This window comes from Protobothrops mucrosquamatus, unplaced genomic scaffold (assembly GCF_001527695.2).
Source record: "Protobothrops mucrosquamatus isolate PMUCROS unplaced genomic scaffold, P.Mucros_1.0 scaffold381, whole genome shotgun sequence".
Lineage (NCBI taxonomy): Eukaryota > Metazoa > Chordata > Lepidosauria > Squamata > Viperidae > Protobothrops > Protobothrops mucrosquamatus.
In genome coordinates this window covers 199,736-219,420 of record NW_015386713.1, presented here as the reverse complement: position 1 = coordinate 219,420, position 19,685 = coordinate 199,736, and the positions used below count along the sequence as shown (strand labels likewise).

At 49.4% G+C, this 19,685-nt stretch overlaps 2 protein-coding genes across 2 annotated transcripts; one reads left to right on the top strand and one right to left on the bottom strand.

The window, feature by feature from the left end:
• Positions 1-2,556: 2,556 nt before the first annotated feature.
• On the bottom strand, positions 2,557-5,299 carry TMEM170A (transmembrane protein 170A). The gene is made up of 3 exons (XM_015815878.1): positions 5,164-5,299; positions 3,412-3,582; positions 2,557-2,687 (listed from the first exon to the last, which is right to left on the bottom strand). Exons 1-3 carry the CDS (start codon positions 5,297-5,299, stop codon positions 2,557-2,559), a joined length of 438 nt encoding a protein of 145 aa, XP_015671364.1.
• A 557-nt stretch (positions 5,300-5,856) lies between these two features.
• CFDP1 (craniofacial development protein 1) lies at positions 5,857-19,175 on the top strand. The gene is made up of 7 exons (XM_015815872.1): positions 5,857-5,983; positions 7,003-7,123; positions 7,506-7,737; positions 8,918-9,024; positions 10,707-10,808; positions 18,390-18,548; positions 18,714-19,175. Exons 1-7 carry the CDS (start codon positions 5,929-5,931, stop codon positions 18,802-18,804), a joined length of 867 nt encoding a protein of 288 aa, XP_015671358.1. The 5' UTR covers positions 5,857-5,928; the 3' UTR covers positions 18,805-19,175.
• The last annotated feature ends 510 nt before the right edge of the window (positions 19,176-19,685 follow it).

The following is a 19,685-nucleotide window of genomic DNA, read 5'->3' as shown; positions in this document are numbered from 1 at the left end:
TTAGCTGGGATTTTATTAGCCAAAATACCAACGCTAGAATCAGAAACCTCAATAGAAAAATAAAAACCAGTATTGGGAGATTTAGGCTCCCTCTGTACAAAGATTGATTTGCATATGCTGCAGCGGTCAGTGGCATGCAAACACGGTGGGCATTTGCTGACAAGAAGGGTTAAAATGCAAAGGAAATTGCTGCCAGGAAGGAGTCCCTCAGCCCCTCCTTTAAACCCAGTTTGTGGGGGCTCCTAACAAGCCTCCACCACTGCATGAAGGGGTGTGTGTGTGTGTGAGACCCTTCTTCCATTGCAGGTCAACGTGTTCACGTTCGCGAGTGGCGATATTTGGTCAAGGCAGTTAACAGAACATCCAGTCCTGTTCTTACATTTGGATGAGTTGAGAGCTTATTTTTTTCAAGTTTCACCAAACTCCCTGCTGCTGGGTAATAATGAGATTGCAGATTTAATTCTCCCTGACTGGGTTGATCCTTTTGTCTTTCCTGCTCACTAAAGCTAGGGTTCCAACCGCCGCCGAGTGCAGGCAAGTGGATTCAGGAGGCAGAGGAAAAAGGACAAGCCTCGTCCAAGCATCTGCCTCAAGCAGCAGGTTAGACAGGCCTGGCAAAACTAAAGTGAAAAGTATAAAATAAGAGAGCAATTTGCCCAAGGAAGGAAGATAATCGAGCTGGGGTGATCACGGTCAACCAGCTCATTTCTAAGCATCGAAAGCTACAGGAGTTTGAATGATCACGATGTTTTCTGAAATTCTGGCCACTTAATCATGATCCATACATTAAAAAATGAGAACAATCACATATTTTAAAGCCTCGGCCGTTTAAAAATGTATTGATGGGGCAACCTTTCAAGAGCTGTAAGATGCACTTAAAATAGGGGTGGGGGCACAGGGGGTGGGAGTATGGCAAAGCAGGAAGAGCCATATCACCTGTGAGGGGAGGTGAGCTTGCCTGGGGGGTGCTTTTCAGCTGTGTTAAGCCTATTTTAAGATACAAATCACATTTTTTGCATGTGTCCTTTCTTAAAATGGTAAAAAAAGCACACACACACCCCCTCATTTTTGACCATGGCAATTGGAAGAATGCTTTGCAGTGATAAAAATGGAGGGGGGGGGAGACCGCTTGCAGGTGGCCTGCCTGTGACCCAGAGCACTTATTTCTTTAAAAAAAGGATTAATCAACCTCAGAGGAAAATGGGTTTCAGAAGCCACCCTGATAATCATCCAGGAGACTCCACAAGAATTGAGGTGGGGAGGAGTGGGGTGTTTCAGGGAGAGAGGGATGGTGTCAAATTCCTGATAAATGAGGAAGTCTAAACACGTATGTCTCACCTGAGCACTAAAGGACATGTCCTCCCTCCCAGCGAATGAATCCTGTCATGCCCTTGGGGTAAATAGTCTGGCTTCTGCCTCCATGAGGCAGACTGGGGAGCTCCTGGGCAGCAGTGTGTGGCTGCCCCTGAGAGAGGGCACTGATGGGATCCAAGACTGAATCCCAGGAAGGAGGGCAATGTTGCCCAGGCACTTGTGGGGTCCCCAAAGCAATCGGAGCCTCTGCCTGCAGGGAATGGAGGACAAGCATATCCAAAAGGGCAGCCCCCTTTCCTTTCTTCCCTCCCTTTTGTACATTTCCCAAGGTTCCTCTGCGAGTCCTCCAGATGCCAATTAAAAGAGCCTCCCAGCTTTCAAAGTGCACGTCTGGGTCTTGCCTCCACTCCTCCGTCCCCTGCAGTAAACCTGCCCGCAGAATCCCATTGCAAATACGTCCTGCGCGCTTGAGGTAGCAGTGAAGAACTTTCCTTCTTAGTCTGAGCACGAACAGGGAGGCCGAATGCTTCCCATCGGAGGGGGCAGGTTGATGCGGCTAATTGGGGCTGCCTCCCCTTCCCCTTCTTGCCTAGGAAAGGCTTCAAACCATCAGGGTGAAGCCCCCTCCCCCCCCCAGTAGGAACCCCACTCAGCCAAGTTGTTTCAGGTAACACCAAAAGTTCTCGCCATCTCCTTTGTTCTCTGGACTCAAATCGGCATCACTCTCCTGACCTAAACCAGATATGCAAACTTAAAACAAAACCCCAGAAACGCTCAGGTTGGCACTTCAGGTTACAAAAATGTCACCAATTATAAACACAGACCCAGAGCCTGAACGCTTGTTCACCAACAGCGGTGAGTGTGAACGTTTTCACATTTCCCTGTGGGTCACCCGCTTCTTATTCTTAGCCCGAGGACAATCCAGTGCAGACACTGAAAGCAGCCAAGTCAGTGCTGGGATGATGATGATGTGCAGAAGGACCCACAATCCTCTTGACTGTCTTTGGCTGGCTGGCCTTAGATGAGGGAGGTCCTTCAGGGAGACCACTTGCCTCAATCCAGGACAAGGTTTCTTCTGAACCAGTCAACCTCAGCTAAGCGAAGCTGTTGCAAAGCTCTCTTGCTTTCAAAAGGTATTGCACAGAACTACTTTGTGGTGATTCTCACGCTTTTGAATCTCCTGGTCCATGATTCCCAAGCGACACCCCTCCGGGTGGTCTTCCAGGGCCAAGGGGGAAGGGGCTAAAGAGTAGCCAAAATCCGTAAGAAGGAAATCACCACCACGCAGAAGGTCTGTGCCACTCCCCAAGTCAGAGCCTCAACGGGGATCATCTTCTTCCCAGCAGCTCGGTAGACCCCGGCAATCACAGCACCTGTAGAGGAAGAGGGGAAAAGAACACCTTCATTGGGCTGGGACATACTTTGAGGGGGGGGGGATTTCTCCCTGTTCCCAAAAGGTAGTTCTCCACCTATAACCATAACTCAGCCCACAATTTCAGTTGTAAGTCATAAAGCAGATTGCCACATGACCAGAGCCTATTTGACAAGCTTTTTCTGAGGAGGTTGTAAAGCAAAGGCCCAGTTGTTAAGCACACCTATTATTCATTAGGGCAGGAGTAGGCAACCTTGGCTCTTTTATGACTATGCTGGGAGTTGAACTCCACGAGTCATAAAAGAGCCAAGGTTGCCTTCCCCTGCACTAGGGGGTGTTTTTTGCTGAAAATCAGAAGTAAATTTCTGGCAAAAAATGTAATAAATCACAGTCATGTGATCAATATTTGGGCACTTGGCAACTGGCATGCATGTATGTGGGATCCTGGGCTTGTAGGATAGCCCCTGGACACCTTCCCAGTTGGCTTCCAACCGATGAAGTCAACAAGGGAAGCTTAACGACTGGGAGATTCACTGCAGTGATTCGCTTAATAACCCTGGCCAAACAAAGTCATAAAATCAGGCCTCACTCATTTAAGAACTGCCTCGTTTAGCAATGGCAGTGATGGTTGTAAGTTAAGCTGTAGTATCATCGGACTTAAGCCAGACTTTTCCCCTGCTAGGATCCAGAACTCCATCCAACAAATTCTGCCAGAATTCACCTACTTGTTAAGGTCCCGGCAGCTAATGGCCCAACGATGCCCATCAGGAAGATGCTGACTGGCATGAACCTGCCGTATCGGTGCCTCCGGAGAGTGAAAAGAGCCAGCAGTCCTGCAGGGATGTGGAAGAAGAGAGACGATGCCAGTGCCCACAGGAAGACTCCATACCACATCTCTGCAGTGGGAGAGGAGGGAAGAACAGCTCAGAAGGACAACCTGGGAATGGCTTCCGCCAATAATCCCCCCCCCCGGTGGCAAAGATCAAGCCATTGCTCCAAAGTGGCAGCATAATTAGTACAGAAGCCTTTCTTAGCTGGAGCCCTCCAACGGTTTGAAACTGGCAGCTTCCAGAAGAGCTGGGAATTCAAGAAGGTGGAGCTACCAGGTGGAGGAGATTTGCTCTGCAGGTACTCCGCATTCCAGTCAGGTAAGACCAGTTTCTCTCAAACCGTGGCAACTTCAAGATGGGTGCACCTCAACTCCCAGAATTCCCCAGCCAGCATTTACAGCTCTTTGCAGCATCCTGCGGTCCTGTTATTGCATTTTATGACAGTTCTGTCAGCAAAAACACACCCGTCGCAAACCGTGGGATCCCTTAACCGTTGCTGCGATTGCTTAATGGCCGCTGCAAAAAAGCTGTAAAATTGGGTCAGTCTCATGACAGATCTATTTTATGACTGGCGTGGCTTAGAATCATAATGGGCAGGCTCCATTAAGCTCATAAGCTGAGAACTACCTTTACGTCTCTCCTGGTACCTCACCTTTAGTGAGCCACTTTGGCATATAGGTAGTCCTCAGTTAACAATGGCAATTGGGACTGAAATTCCCATCACTAAGCAATGTGGTTTGTAAAGTGCAACATCTCGCGACTGCTCCGCTTAGCGATGCCAAACCTGGCAGGCTCAGTACCATCGCTAAGCAAAGTTTGTGGGTCATTAAGTGAGGAGCGGTTGACTTCCTGCCGGCTTTCCACAAAGTCAGTGGGGAACTTCCAGTGTTGGCGCATTCACCGCTTCTGGAGGCTGGCTGTTCCACTGGTTAATTGTTCTAACTGTCAGGAAGTTTCTCCTGAGTTCTAGGCTGCTTCTCTCCTTGATTCATGGTGTGTGTGTGTGTGTGTGTGTGTGTGTATGGGAACAAGGGAAAAGTTAACCATACGCTTTGGGCGCGAAAACCCCAGATCCAGCTTTGCTTCTTCTGTATCCACTTGGCTTTAGTAAAGAGCCCCTTCGGCCCGGGAGTCTCTCTTTTCTACCTGACTGAGCCGGGGCGCGAAGGCTGGGCAGGTGGCAGCCGCTTCCAGAAGGGCCAGGCAGGTGAGCCCAGCTGGGGGCGGGGCAAAGAACACCTGGGGGCGGGGCAGTGCAGGGTGGCCAAAGGGCAGAGGTGGGGGAGAGGGGGAACTGAAGCACATCCAGCAGTGTCAACGCTGTTTGTGACAACTGCCCCCAAACAAGACACTCCACACCTCGGACAAAGTTTGATTTTAAGGCTCCCGCGGCGGGTGTTGGGGGGCTTCTAACAAGACGCCCTCCAGCTCTCGTGACTCCAACACCCATGATTCCCAGCGGACGAGAGTGGGCGGGTTTCTGCCAGGGAAGACCCCCCTCCCCTCGGCAACGGGCTCGGCTTTGCCCGTTCGGTGCGGAGGCCCAGCTGTGTCTCCAGAGCTCTGGGCTCCAGCTCCAGCTCAGCCCCCGGCAGGAGATGGTGGGCGCTGTAGTCCCCCAAGCCCTCGAGGGCTCCCCGCTCCTACCTGAGAAGTGGCAGAGCGCGGCGGCGCAGGCGCCGGTGGTGGCGTTGCCCGTGCGCGGGGTCAAGCGGAGGCTCAGGATCTGCTGCCAGAGACCGCCCGAGTCGGGAGGCGACGCGCCGCCGCCGCCTTCCGCCATCCCGCCGCCGCCGCCTCAGCCGCGGCATCCCGTCGCCGAAGCCAGAGAGGGGCGCGCCCAGAGCGGTGCCAGTCGCACTTCCGGTAAGGACGCTTTCGCCCGTGCCTGGTTGTGGCCTCTCTAGGATCGTAGCGTTCTATGGTTACCTTTTTTTTTCTTTCCCCCGCTTGGATAGGTCGAGGGAAAACTACACTTCCCAGAAGCCCTTTTCGGCTGTTGGAGAGGGACGCGGGGAGCCGGAGCTCACGGACGGCTGGAAGGTCATCCGCAATGCATTCCTTAACCCGCAAAGGCCTGCCAGGCTCTCGTAGCCTTTGCCATCTGAATCCTCCCAGGCTTTCTGGCTCTCAACTAGCCCAAAACGCGTTCTTTGGCAAGTTTGACCGATCTGTCGCGCGAGTCTAGGCGTGATTATCCGAGTCTCGAATGTTTCACGCCTGGATCGGTCAAATATTCAAATGACGTTCCAACAATCAACTCTTCGAGTCCACCAAAGACGTTTTTCCACAGGCTTCTTCTGTAGGGTCAGCAGTACTTCCGGCAGAAAGGACGGGGGGGCGTGTGCTTCCGGGTCCTCGCCTCACGACGCGGGGCGTGATCTGTGAGGTTGGAGTCGCGCAGGAAGAGCCATGTCGGACTCGGAGGATTTTTCGTCGGGGGAGGACGAGGATTACCTGCCCTCAGGTGGGACGCCCGGCCTCCCTCGGGGAGAGCGGGCGGGCGGGCGGGCGCTTTGGGCAGGCGGGGCTGGACGGTGAGGCCTCCGGGTCCAGGCCGGTGGTTCCGAACATCCGGGCTACGTGCTGAGGGCGTCACGTGACAGCGGCCCGGCACCGCTTCGGATGGGCAATTCCAACGCGGGTTCCTGGAGGGGGGGCGAGGACGGGAGGGCGCGCCGTTGTGTCGCCCCAAAGGGAAGGCCAGCACTGCCGGGAAGGCGTTGGGCTGCAGACCCGCGTCTGCTTTCAGGGCCGCTGCCTGGAATGGATCCGCGTTTCTCGGAAACTTTAAGGCAGGCGGACTTCAACTCCCAGAATTCCCCAGCCCAGCAAAGCCCTTAAAGTGGCCAAGCTTTGCTGGCTGGGGAATTCTGGGAGTTGAAGTCCCCCTGCCTTAAAGTGGCCAAGCTTGGGTTGGGCTGAGAGAGTGATTGACCCAAAGTCACCCAGCCGATTGTCATGCTAAGGCGGAACTAGAACTCTCTGTCTCCTGGTGATTGACCCAAAGTCACCCAAGCAGCTTTCACGCCTAAGGCAGGACTAGAACTCTCCATCTCCTGATGATTGGCCTAAAGTCACCCAGGCGCTTCTCATGCCTTAAGGTGCAACTAGAACTCACAGGCTCCTGGTTTCTAGGCACCTTCACCAATAGACCAATGCTTCTTTTGAGGTTGGCATTGAGTCTCCAGCAGCTGCCAGCCACATACGTCCTTATTGCTGTCGTTCTCATACTTTAAATGACCAGGAGGGAGAAAGAAACCAAGAAACAGCCTTTTTCCAATTTTGCAGCAGGAATCCAGCAGCCCAGCTGGATATCCCGCATATCTCTGGTCTGCCGGAGGGGAGATGTAGGATAAAAGTTTCTCTTTCAGCTTTTCCTCCGATTACAAGGCTCCCTTTGCTCAGGGGTCTAGTTGGGTCTAGTCCCCTGTATTCCTAGGGACAATCTGTTGCTTTTGGGTAACTGAGGCTGTGTTGACACAGGCGAAGAATACAGTGAAGACGATGTCAGCGAGCTGATAAAGGAAGAGGAAGTGGAGGAGGAGGAGAAGCAGCAGCCAGACTGGAAGACATGCAAAAAAGACGCTAAAGGAATCGCACCTCGGTGAGCAGCAATTTGCATCAGAGGAAAAAAAGAAAAGGAAGTGTTGCTTTGCTTCCTTTTTAAAATTATGTCCGAAACTGTCATTTTTTTGATAAGGTGTTTTATTAGTAGAAAGTGATGAAGGAGGAGAGCAATTTCACTTATTGCCCTTTTTACTTAACACAAGATTGCTCAGTGTCCGCAGGATGTGGTCAGAAAAATCAACATGGCGACAACAACACACGGTGCTTCAGTCGCCCTGTTCTGGCAGCCATTTTAACTGTTTTAGCCAAACCCTGCAGACGCTCCTGGTTGTTCCCAAGCTCTCACAAATAATCCTTGCAGCCATTTTAGGTTCTTGACTGGTAATTCATTTGCTGATAACGATAGACTTTTTCCCTAGGAAAAGGAAGAAACAACACAGGCTTTTCTTAGATCTGGGTGAAGGAGAATCTTCCAAAGACAATAAAAGTGACGAGGAGGACGGTGAATCGGGAGAAAGTCATAACACGTATATAAACAAAAACGAAGAAAGGAAAAAGGAGGATGCGCTGTGGGCCAGCTTCCTCAGCGATGTTGCCCAGAAACCCAAAGCCGTTTCTGCAGATCAAACTCCCTGCCATCAGAAACACAAGGTAAGGGGGAAACTGTCATTCAGACATCACTGTTTGAAATAGAAAGGGAAACTTCCATTATGGTTTGTTCAAATAGGTATCTCCTTTCTCCAAAGAATATGACTGGATTTCAGCAAATCTCTAATCAAAGATCTCTGAAATCAGTTGAACTGCAGTAGACTGTATTTCTGTCCAGGTATGTTGGCGGGACTCCTTGTATATCCCATTTCACCGTTACAACCAGAAAGTTAGTTTTGTTTAAAAGGATGGATGCTAACCCAACATAGAGACCTTTGTGGACAATAAAAGGGTTAACAATAAAAAGATTTAAGACCATATGAAATTATGTGAATGAAAATAATGTCATTAAGCTGAAATGGTGTCTTTTCATTTCCCCTGGAAAGATTACAGGAATGAAATGAGACCGAGGATTCTGGCAAGTCAGTCCACTCCTGAATGATATTTTAAGCATTGCTACAGGGAGAGCATTGTCATAATTAGGCTTGGCCTGGCTTTGATTGCACCAGTCATTCCCAAATATGAGGGCCACACAGATAAATTTTATGTTTGTTATTTTTAAGGGACAGTAAGCCTACACTTAACAATAAAATAATAAAATAATGAAAGGGGGAAAAATAATGAGACAATAAAACAGCACATAACATTTTTTGTGCAGCTGGCCTTTTTTTTTTTTTTACCAAGTCTCACAACTGCACAAAAATGTTTATATACTGTTTTATTGTCTCGTTATTTTTTCTTCCTTTCTCTAAAAACTAATTGTATTAAATTCTTCTTTTTTAATTGTACTTTTTTAATTATAAAGGCTAGTCAAAGACAGTAATAAAGGTATTTTATTTGATTTGTGAATGAAAATGCAGTTAATTTCCCCTGGAAAGATTATGGGAATAAAAATGAGAACTAGAGTTCTAGCAAATCATTAGTCCACTCTGAATGGTATTTTAAGCACTGCTGCATTGAGAGTATTGTCCTAATTAGGCTAATTGGCTTAAAAAGATCCACACATATCTGTTCTCACAACATGCTGAATTTTATTTTCTGGCCGTGAAGCGTAGCCAATTAATTCAGCACTTTGAGGTGAATGCTGGGTAATGGCCTTAGCAATGGATGCATTAAAAGGGCCTGAGGTACCTCCGGCGCTCAAACAAATGTGTTTTTCCCCCCCCTTTCCTGTTTTGGTTAGACAGCTGCTGAGAAGAATGTGTGCAAGCCTCAAGGGGAACCAAAGGAAACCGAGAGTAACAAAATCACAGTCACCAAAGTGTTTGACTTTGCTGGCGAAGAGGTGAGGTAAGTTTGGCCTGTTCCCTTTGCATTCAACTGCTCCATTCAAACAGCAGCTAACAATTAGAGGGCAACGACCATATTATAAATTGGTTTTTTGCTGCAAAACAGGGACCTTAAAGCGTTTCACAGGACTATAAAACAGCAGAGCTGTGTTAAAACACACATACAATAGGCAAGTAAGTGCCTACGTGGAGTTTCCTCAAAGCTGGTGGTCCCAAAGGGTGTTTTTTCAACAGGCAACTGAACTTTCTTTTTCCTTGAACTGATCACCTTAAATTCTATTTAGAGAAGATAGTGCCAAAGGTTTCTCGGAATTTTCTTTAAAAAGGTTGTAGAGCATCTTGGATGAGAAGCGAAACATCTTCCAGGAAAGTTGCTTTTTGAAAAAGCACCTTTGGGACACCAGCTTTGAGGATGGTTGAGATTCTCCAAAGCTGGTGGGTCAGCCTGCCTGTTTTAGGCTGCTGTCTCAAGTCTCACGAAGAAGACCTTTGAAACCCCGGAGAGAAATTGGGAGACAACCCCGGCCGTTTGTCAGCAATCCTGAAAAGTAACTCAGAGTCTGATGGGCTGGTGTTCAGGGCAAGGGCTGCCTTGTCCTTTAAAGGCCTGGGAAGGAAATGGCAGCCCTCAGTTTGGGGAGCTGAAAGCCCAGAAAACTGCCCAAACCTCCAAAAGATTTTCAGAGCAGCCTCGGTGAGGCAGTCACCACATGGAGAGGTTGAAGATCTGGGACTGAAGAGTGCGTAGGATGTGGCTCTTCCTTAGAGGTTTGGGAAGGAAATTGGGCCAGCGCAGGGAAGCGAAGGTTTTGCATAACAGGAAGGCGTAATTGAGTTATGCGTTAAGCAGAGTTTCCTAAATAAAAGATCGGGACTGGGATTCTGGGAGTTGAAGTCCCCAAGTCATAAAGGGGCCGTCGTTCCCCACCTCTGTTCTAGAGGGACGCTATGCTTCCTCCCTCGATGGCTTTCAAGGAAGAATGAAAGGAATTTTTGAGGATGCTGAAAACGGAGGGGGGGGAGGCAAACACAAGGTCATGCCGAAAGGAAAAACAGATGGGATTAAAACAACATGAGAAAGATCTATTTACCGTAGGAATTGTTTATTTCGTCTTTATCTCCCATGCGGTTATTAAACTCAAGAATTGCTTTTCACACAAATTCCCCCTGATAGTGCGAAACCGGCATTCCGAAGCCAGGATCTGGGTTTGTAACTGGAAAATGATTTATGTTTTTGAGATTAACCATTGCTTTTTTTTTTTTTTTTTTTGCCTTGACCTTTTCACTGTGTGCTCTGTGTGTCTGCAAATCCCTTCCTTGGCGGTTATCCATTCCTTCGTGAAAAGGAAATGCTAATTTGCTCCTTCAAGCAAAACCGTTTGATAAGCAGCAAAACTGGCTGCTTCTTTTTTTAGTTTCCTGGAGAAAATTTATTCGTTCTTGCCTGCCTTTTTGGAATTCAAGCCAAGGGTAGAGATTTGTTCAGTCAAACCTTTCTGCCTGACGCTTCTGGCAGCTATTCATCGTTTTATAAATTGGGGGGAAACTTTAATGCCTAGAACAGCTTTATAATTTCTTTAGGGGAGGGGGCTGATTATTGGGTAGTTGCTGTGCATTTTAACGGAAGGAATGGCCTCTGCTTTAAGGTCCTCGTTTCCTTTCTGTCTTTCCTCCCTCTGGCAGGGTCAGCAAGGAAGTCGATCCCGCTTCGAAGGAAGGCCAGCAGTTTCTGAAGGAGCAGGAGCCGAAGGTGGCAACCCAGACATCGCATCCAACTATTTCGGGGTAAGATCCTGGGAAACTCTGTCCGTGCAGCGCAGGTCGCACGAACGCTGGGAGGGGATTGCCACGGCTTCTTTAGAACCAGCGGGAATTGGCTGACTCTTTTGGACGACACCGACAGGGAAGTTCCTTCTTTCTCACCCAACCTAGGAAGGGAATGGATGAATGCCCTGGAGCAGCCCCCTGGCAGGGGAGGGAGAACTCACCCTGGTATTGTCATCCGTCCCAACTTGGTTGGTTAGACAAGAAAGACTGGCCAAAGCCCATGAGTCTCTGGAAATCCCGTTGGCACATGGAGCGCAGAGTCTGCACTGAATAAATTCCTGTCCCGGCACCAGCCACCAGAGGGCGCAAGACCTCTCCTGGTCCTCTGAGCCTTTAAGCTATTGTCCAGGTCAGGGGTAGTCAACCTTGGCTCTTTTATGACTTGTGGACTTCAACTCCCAGAATTCCTGAGCCAGCTAAGCTGGCTCAGGAATTCTGGGAATTGAAGTCCACAAGTCATAAAAGAGCCAAGGTTGACTACCCCTGGTCCAGGTGAAGTCACAAGCCCTCCATTGCAGATCTCTTTTGTCAAGCTACAGTGGAGTTCTGTGCCTCGGTGTGTCCATCCCCTGCACAATTTTCCAAAGCCCCTGAAGGCAGGACAAGAAACAGTGGGTGGAAACTGATCAAGGAGAGAAGCAACCTGGAATTAAGGAGAAACTTCCTAACAGGGAGGACAATGAATCAGTGGAAAGGCTTGCTGTCAGAGGTTGTAGGTGCTCCATCACTGGAGGTTTTTAAGAAGAGACTGGACAGTCACCTGTCTGAAATGGTATAAGGTCTTCTGCTTGAGCCAAGGGGGTTGGACTAGAACAGAGGTCCCCGACCTTTTGGGCACCAGGGACCGGTTCCATGGAGAAAGGTTTTTCCATGGACCAGAGGGGGCATGGTTTTGTGTGCTGCTTGCATCCCGCAGATGGGGCTTTGCTTGTTTGTGTGGACCAGTTGCTGGCATGCCGTGGCCCGGTACCGGTCCAGAGACCGGCGGTTGGGGACCCCTGGATTAGAAGACCTTCCAACTCTATTCTGAACTGAATTGAATTGGTTATATCTGGTGAAAAGAAGGAGTTGAAGTCCACAAGTCTTAAAGTCACCCAGGTTAGACACCCTTGATTTAGTGCGTTCGGCTTCGTGTTGCAACTCCTTGACGCCTTTCCAAACCTGGGCCAGGAGTAGAAATTCTCCAGGGGAAGGCTGACTCGTTCAAGCAGTAGCAGCAGGGGAGGAAGAGGGAAACCGTGCCGAGCATCTGTCCTTCATTAAGCTGCTCGGGGCTTTGTGGAAACTGGGAGCGCAGCTGCAAAGCACAGATCCGCCGTCACCAGCCAAAAGGGGAGTTGGAAGCCGTGCCGGACGATGCGCCTGGGAACCAAATCCAGCTCCTGTGCTTAGAGGCCTTTTTCTGGGAGACGCGATGCTAGAGCCCAAGGAGAAGCCCCAGAGCAGGGGGTTTGAGCCACCCTGACTTTGAGCAGCTCTGAAAGGTAGAGCCGGTGCTGGGTTCAGCCCGTGCGCTGGTAGAAGGGATACAGGTAGTCCTCGGTTTAGTGACTGTTCACAGTTACAACGGCACAGAAAAACGTGATCTTGGCTGGTATTCACACACACGGCCGTTGCTGCAGCGGTCACGTGATCAAAATTCGGGTGCTTGGCAACCGGCATGACAGCTGTACTGTCCCAAGGTCACGTGATCACCATTTGTAACCTTCAAACAAGCGAAGTCAAGGGAGGGAGGCAGATTTGCTGAGGACTGCCTGCAACCGATGCTTTGTAATGGAAGGGGGGGAAAAACGGGTCCTCCTCCTCCAGCTGTCAGTTCTTTGAGAGCAAAGCGGATGTTGAGTGCTAAATTCCTCACTGGGGGCGTGAAGGGCCAGGGAGTCTGGCCACCTAGGATGAGATCCTGGGAAAGGTCGCTGGGATGCCCTTCACCCCTGAGAGCTGCGTCCAGGGTGGCCACTGGATTCCTCATCCAGACAAGCCCCGTTTCCCATCTGGAAGAGGAGAGCCTTGCTTTCTACAGGTCAGAAGCCCCCCTGTCTTCCTTCTTGCTGTGAATGAAGACTGCAGATGCGGTGTCAAACGTCCCAGCTTGGTCAGACCCACGGTTAGGGAAAGTACACTTTACTAAAGGCAAGTGGTTAGAGTAGAGTAGAGTAGAGTAGAGTAGAGTAGAGTAGAGTAGAGTAGAAATAAGGAATAGAATAGAATAGAATAGAATAGAATAGAATAGAATAGAATAGAATAGAAATAAGGAATAGAATAGAATAGAATAGAATAGAATAGAATAGAAATAAGAAATAGATTAGAATAGAATAGAAATAAGGAATAGAATAGAATAGTAGGATAGGATAGGATGGATTATAGGTTGTAGGTCAAGGCCTATGTGTATTTTGGAGTGGAAAAGTGTTATTTTGGCACTCGGAGGAAGAGAGGAAATAAACGTTTCTCAACATTTAGCCAGTCTGCTCATCTGAAGACAGACCTCATTCCTTTAAACTTTGCATCTGGTTCATGAGCAGCTGCGGGATGGAGAAAGAGTGACTGAGCCCTGAAACCAGGCTTGGACAAAATCTCTTTCTTTCCTCGGCTGATTCATTAAAACAGCCTGAACTTTGGGCATGTGCTCCTCACGGCTTTCCGTCTTATTTCATCTGCTTAAGAATGCCAGTCATTTCCTTTCCAGATTTTCAGGATGGCCCCAGGTCAGTAGAAAGGAAGTTCTCCCAGGAATGCAAAATAAACTACTGTACAGGTCTAAGCCTCTGCTAATGGAGGGCGCAGCTTTGCGCTTCACGGATTTTGTGATGGATCCGCAGCGGGCCCTGTGCGAATGTGTGCTGTGCTTTCTGTCTAGCCTCAGGGCTACACGGTTGTCACTTAGGGGATGGGATTTCTCACTAGCGGGTGGTTACACTTCATTGCCCCAGTTGTGCTGAAGAATTGGTGACAAGGCTATTTGGCAAGCAGCAGGGAGCCTGTTTTACTGCAGGAGCCCACAGAAATGGCAGGCTAGGTTTGTTTGTCCTGCATTTCGAGCGCTTTGCATTTTGTATTAAGCCTGTCCGGTGGGATTAGGAGCCCACTTGTTGGATGCAATTTGATAACTGCAATTTAAGTTGCTTAAAATCTTGTTGCCGTTTCACAAAGATGCCGGAAACCAAAAAGAGGATACCCTGGATGGACAGGTAGACTTTTGACATTGAAGAGTGGTAGGAAGTTAGAAGAACAAAGTCGGAAGGGGCCTTGAAGGTCATCTAGTCAACCCTTGCTCAAGCAGGAGACCCCGTGCCATGTTGAATCTCTTAAAAAGTTTCAGTGATGGAGCACCACAGCTCACAACTTCTGAAGGCAAGCCATTTCACTGGCTAACTGTCCTCACTGCCAGGAAATTCCTCCTTAATTCTAGGTTGCTCCTCTCCTTGATTATTTATTTATTTATTTATTTATTGCTTATATTTATATCCCGCCCTTCTCCTTGCGGACTCAGGGCGGCTAACAACCAGATAAAAATACAAAATACCAAACTACAGATTAAAACATGATTAAAAGACGAATATTAATAATTGGTCTAAGTAATTTAAAATTATTTTAAAACCCCCACTAAAAATTTCCCCTAGGCCAGNAAGATCCTGGGAAACTCTGTCCGTGCAGCGCAGGTCGCACGAACGCTGGGAGGGGATTGCCACGGCTTCTTTAGAACCAGCGGGAATTGGCTGACTCTTTTGGACGACACCGACAGGGAAGTTCCTTCTTTCTCACCCAACCTAGGAAGGGAATGGATGAATGCCCTGGAGCAGCCCCCTGGCAGGGGAGGGAGAACTCGCCCTGGTATTGTCATCCGTCCCAACTTGGTTGGTTAGACAAGAAAGACTGGCCAAAGCCCATGAGTCTCTGGAAATCCCGTTGGCACATGGAGCGCAGAGTCTGCACTGAATAAATTCCTGTCCCGGCACCAGCCACCAGAGGGCGCAAGACCTCTCCTGGTCCTCTGAGCCTTTAAGGCAGCTATTGTCCAGGTCAGGGGTAGTCAACCTTGGCTCTTTTATGACTTGTGGACTTCAACTCCCAGAATTCCTGAGCCAGCTAAGCTGGCTCAGGAATTCTGGGAGTTGAAGTCCACAAGTCATAAAAGAGCCAAGGTTGACTACCCCTGGTCCAGGTGAAGTCACAAGCCCTCCATTGCAGATCTCTTTTGTCAAGCTACAGTGGAGTTCTGTGCCTCGGTGTGTCCATCCCCTGCACAATTTTCCAAAGCACCTGAAGGCAGGACAAGAAACAGTGGGTGGAAACTGATCAAGGAGAGAAGCAACCTGGAATTAAGGAGAAACTTCCTAACAGGGAGGACAATGAATCAGTGGAAAGGCTTGCTGTCAGAGGTTGTAGGTGCTCCATCACTGGAGGTTTTTAAGAAGAGACTGGACAGTCACCTGTCTGAAATGGTATAAGGTCTTCTGCTTGAGCCAAGGGGGTTGGACTAGAAGAGAGGTCCCCGACCTTTTGGGCACCAGGGACCGGTTCCATGGAGAAAGGTTTTTCCGTGGACCAGAGGGGGCATGGTTTTGTGTGCTGCTTGCATCCCGCAGATGGGGCTTTGCTTGTTTGTGTGGACCAGTTGCTGGCATGCCGTGGCCCGGTACCGGTCCAGAGACCGGCGGTTGGGGACCCCTGGACTAGAAGACCTTCCAACTCTATTGTGAACTGAATTGAATTGGGTATATCTGGTGAAAAGAAGGAGTTGAAGTCCACAAGTCTTAAAGTCACCCAGGTTAGACACCCTTGATTTAGTGCGTTCAGCTTCGTGTTGCAACTCCTTGACGCCTTTCCAAACCTGGGCCAGGAGTAGAAATTCTCCAGGGGAAGGCTGACTCGTTCAAGCAGTAGCAGCAGAGGAGGAAGAGGGAAACCGTGCCGAGCATCTGTCCTTCATTAAACTGCTCGGGGCTTTGTGGAAACTGGGAGCGCAGCTGCAAAGCACAGATCCGCCGTCACCAGCCAAAAGGGGAGCTGGAAGCCGTGCCGGACGATGCGCCTGGGAACCAAATCCAGCTCCTGTGCTTAGAGGCCTTTTTCTGGGAGAAGCGATGCTAGAGTCCAAGGAGAAGCCCCAGAGCAGGGGGTTTGAGCCACCCTGACTTTGAGCAGCTCTGAAAGGTAGAGCCGGTGCTGGGTTCAGCCCGTGCGCTGGTAGAAGGGATACAGGTAGTCCTCGGTTTAGTGACTGTTCACAGTTACAACGGCACAGAAAAACGTGATCTTGGCTGGTATTCACACACACGGCCGTTGCTGCAGCGGTCACGTGATCAAAATTCGGGTGCTTGGCAACCGGCATGACAGCTGTACTGTCCCAAGGTCACGTGATCACCCTTCGTAACCTTCAAACAAGCGAAGTCAAGGGAGGGAGGCAGATTTGTCGAGGACTGCCTGCAACCGGTGCTTTGTAATGGGAGGGGGGAAAAAACGGGTCCTCCTCCTCCAGCTGTCAGTTCTTTGAGAGCAAAGCGGATGTTGAGTGCTAAATTCCTCACTGGGGGCGTGAAGGGCCAGGGAGTCTGGCCACCTAGGATGAGATCCTGGGAAAGGTCGCTGGGATGCCCTTCACCCCTGAGAGCTGCGTCCAGGGTGGCCACTGGATTCCTCATCCAGACAAGCCCCATTTCCCATCTGGAAGAGGAGAGCCTTGCTTTCTACAGGTCAAAAGCCCCCCTGTCTTCCTTCTTGCTCTGAATGAAGACTGCAGACGCGGTGTCAAACGTCCCAGCTTGGTCAGACCCACGGTTAGGGAAAGTACACTTTACTAAAGGCAAGTGGCTAGAGTAGAGTAGAGTAGAGTAGAGTAGAGTAGAATAGAATAGAATAGAATAGAATAGAATAGAATAGAATAGAATAGAATAGAATAGAATAGAATAGAATAGAATAGAATAGTATAGAAAAAAGAATAGAATAGAGTAGAGTAGAGTAGAATAGAAATAAGTAGAATAGAAATAAGGAATAGAATAGAATAGAATAGAATAGAGAAAGAATAGAATAGAATAGAATAGAAATAAGGAATAGAATAGAATAGAAATAAGTAGAATAGAATAGAATACAAGGATAGGATAGGATAGGATGGATTATAGGTTGTAGGTCAAGGCCTATGTGTATTTTGGAGTGGAAAAGTGTTATTTTGGCACTCGGAGGAAGAGAGGAAATAAACGTTTCTCAACGTTTAGCCAGTCTGCTCATCTGAAGACAGACCTCATTCCTTTAAACTTTGCATCTGGTTCATGAGCAGCTGCAGGATGGAGAAAGAGTGACTGAACCCTGAAACCAGGCTTGGACAAAATCTCTTTCTTTCCTCGGCTGATTCATTAAAACAGCCTGAACTTTGGGCATGTGCTCCTTACGGCTTTCCGTCTTATTTCATCTGCTTAAGAATGCCAGTCATTTCCTTTCCAGATTTTCAGGATGGCCCCAGGTCAGTAGAAAGGAAGTTCTCCCAGGAATGCAAAATAAACTACTGTACAGGTCTAAGCCTCTGCTAATGGAGGGCGCAGCTTTGCGCTTCACGGATTTTGTGATGGATCCGCAGCGGGCCCTGTGCGAATGTGTGCTGTGCTTTCTGTCTAGCCTCAGGGCTACACGGTTGTCACTTAGGGGATGGGATTTCTCACTAGCGGGGAGCCAAGCCGACGGCTCCTGCCTGGTTACACTTCATTGCCCCAGTTGTGCTGAAGAATTGGTGACAAGGCTATTTGGCAAGCAGCAGGGAGCCTGTTTTACTGCAGGAGCCCACAGAAACGGCAGGCTAGGTTTGTTTGTCCTGCATTTCGAGCGCTTTGCATTTTGTATTAAGCCTGTCCGGTGGGATTAGGAGCCCACTTGTTGGATGCAATTTGATAACTGCAATTTAAGTTGCTTAAAATCTTGTTGCCGTTTCACAAAGATGCCGGAAACCAAAAAGAGGATACCCTGGATGGACAGGTAGACTTTTGACATTGAAGAGTGGTAGGAAGTTAGAAGAACAAAGTCGGAAGGGGCCTTGAAGGTCATCTAGTCAACCCTTGCTCAAGCAGGAGACCCCGTGCCATTTCATACAAGCAGCTGACGAATCTCTTAAAAAGTTTCAGTGATGGAGCCCCACAACTCACAACTTCTGAAGGCAAGCCATTTCACTGGTTAATTGTTCTAACTGTCAGGAAGTTTCTCCTTAGTTCTAGGTTGCTTCTCTCCTTGATTAGTTTCCATCCGTTGCTTCTTGTCCTGCCTTCAGGCGCTTTGGAGAATAGCTTGACTCCCTCTTCTTTGGGGCAGGCCCTGAGATGTTGGAACACTCATGTCTCTCCTAGTCCTTCATTAAACTAGACCTACCCAATTCCTGCCGTCATTCTTCATATGTTTCAGCCTCCAGTCCCCTGATCATCTTTGTTGCTCTTCCCTGCGCTCTTTCTAGAGTCTCAGCATCTTTTTTACATCGTGGTGACCAAAGCTGGATGCAGCTGGAGAGATGGGCCTGTCCGTCACCTCGAAGTCGTCTTATCTTCTGCTTTGCCTTTGCAGAGTGAAGCGGCCTAGCAGTATGAACAGCCTTCTGGGGAAGATGGGTGCCAAAAAGCAGAAAATGAGCACGCTGGAGAAGTCCAAGCTGGACTGGGAGACCTTCAAAGAAGAAGAAGGCATCGGCGATGAGCTGGCCATCCACAACCGAGGGAAAGATGGGTAAAAAGTTCTGTTCCCTTGGCAACTGCTGGATGAGTGACACTTGTTGCTCTTGCTCCCAGAAGCAGCAGCAGCATTCTTTCCCCAGGTTTTTTTTTTTTTTTTTTAAATATTTGCGAGCTTCCTCAAGAACCTTGATGGGGACTCTCTGCCTCCTCCCTGCAGGTACCTGGAGAGACGAGCCTTCCTGGAAAGAGTGGATTACCGTCAGTTTGAGCACGAGCGAGATATCCGCCTGAGCAACATGAAACCCTGAACATGGGCAGAGTCCGACGCTCCGAGTCCAGCCATCCCCAGCATGGCCTCTCCGGGTCTTCTCTCCCACTGCAATAGCCAATAGGTGAACTGAGGTCCCGGGCAGCCGGTTTGCCAGGCAAGGGGCAGCTCCGGGCAGCAGATAGTTGTTAGCTGGGCACGTCGTCCTGCGGCCCGTTTCTCGGCTGGGGAAGGGGCTGCCAGGCTGATTTCACAGCTGCCACGTTTTTGGTAACCCAGCTGCGGAATTGCTCCCGTGCCCGCCTGCTTGTGCCCGTCGCCCGGGCGCTGGTTCTGCATGACATCAGCCCTGGGATCCCCACATTTGCTGGCGCCAGTGGCCTCTTGTGCCACTGAAAAGCTCTCTCTCTCACACACACACACTTCACTGGACCAGTCTCAGACTCTGGGGAGTAAAGTAGCCCCCCAGCCTGCATTCCTAAGAGACTTTCCCATTCAGGAGTCTCCCAGCTTCCTTCTTTTTTTTTCTAATGCCTTTTCCCAGGTTCTTTTTTTTTTTAAAGCAGCCCCTCTGAGCATTCACGCCCTGCAGAAATGTTGGACGAGCAGCAGCCTGCGGGGGAGGGAGGGAAGCCAGCATCCCCTTTCTTCCTTTGAATAAACTGTTAAATCGGTTCTGGCAAGTCTGTCGTTCTTCCCCTCTTGGCCAAGGACGTCAGGCAGGCCTCCAGCGACACAAGAGGGACCCCACTTCCCCCCCCCCCAAAAAAAGGTGCTTTGCAAGCTCATTCTCTCTTTCTCTCCTGCTCTTTTGTCCTGGGAGGGGCAGCCTCGAAAGCGGCCGTAAGGGTTGTGTGCTGGTACAGGTAGTCCTTGATTTATGACCGCCGTTGAGCCCCAAATTTCCATGGGCTAAGCCGG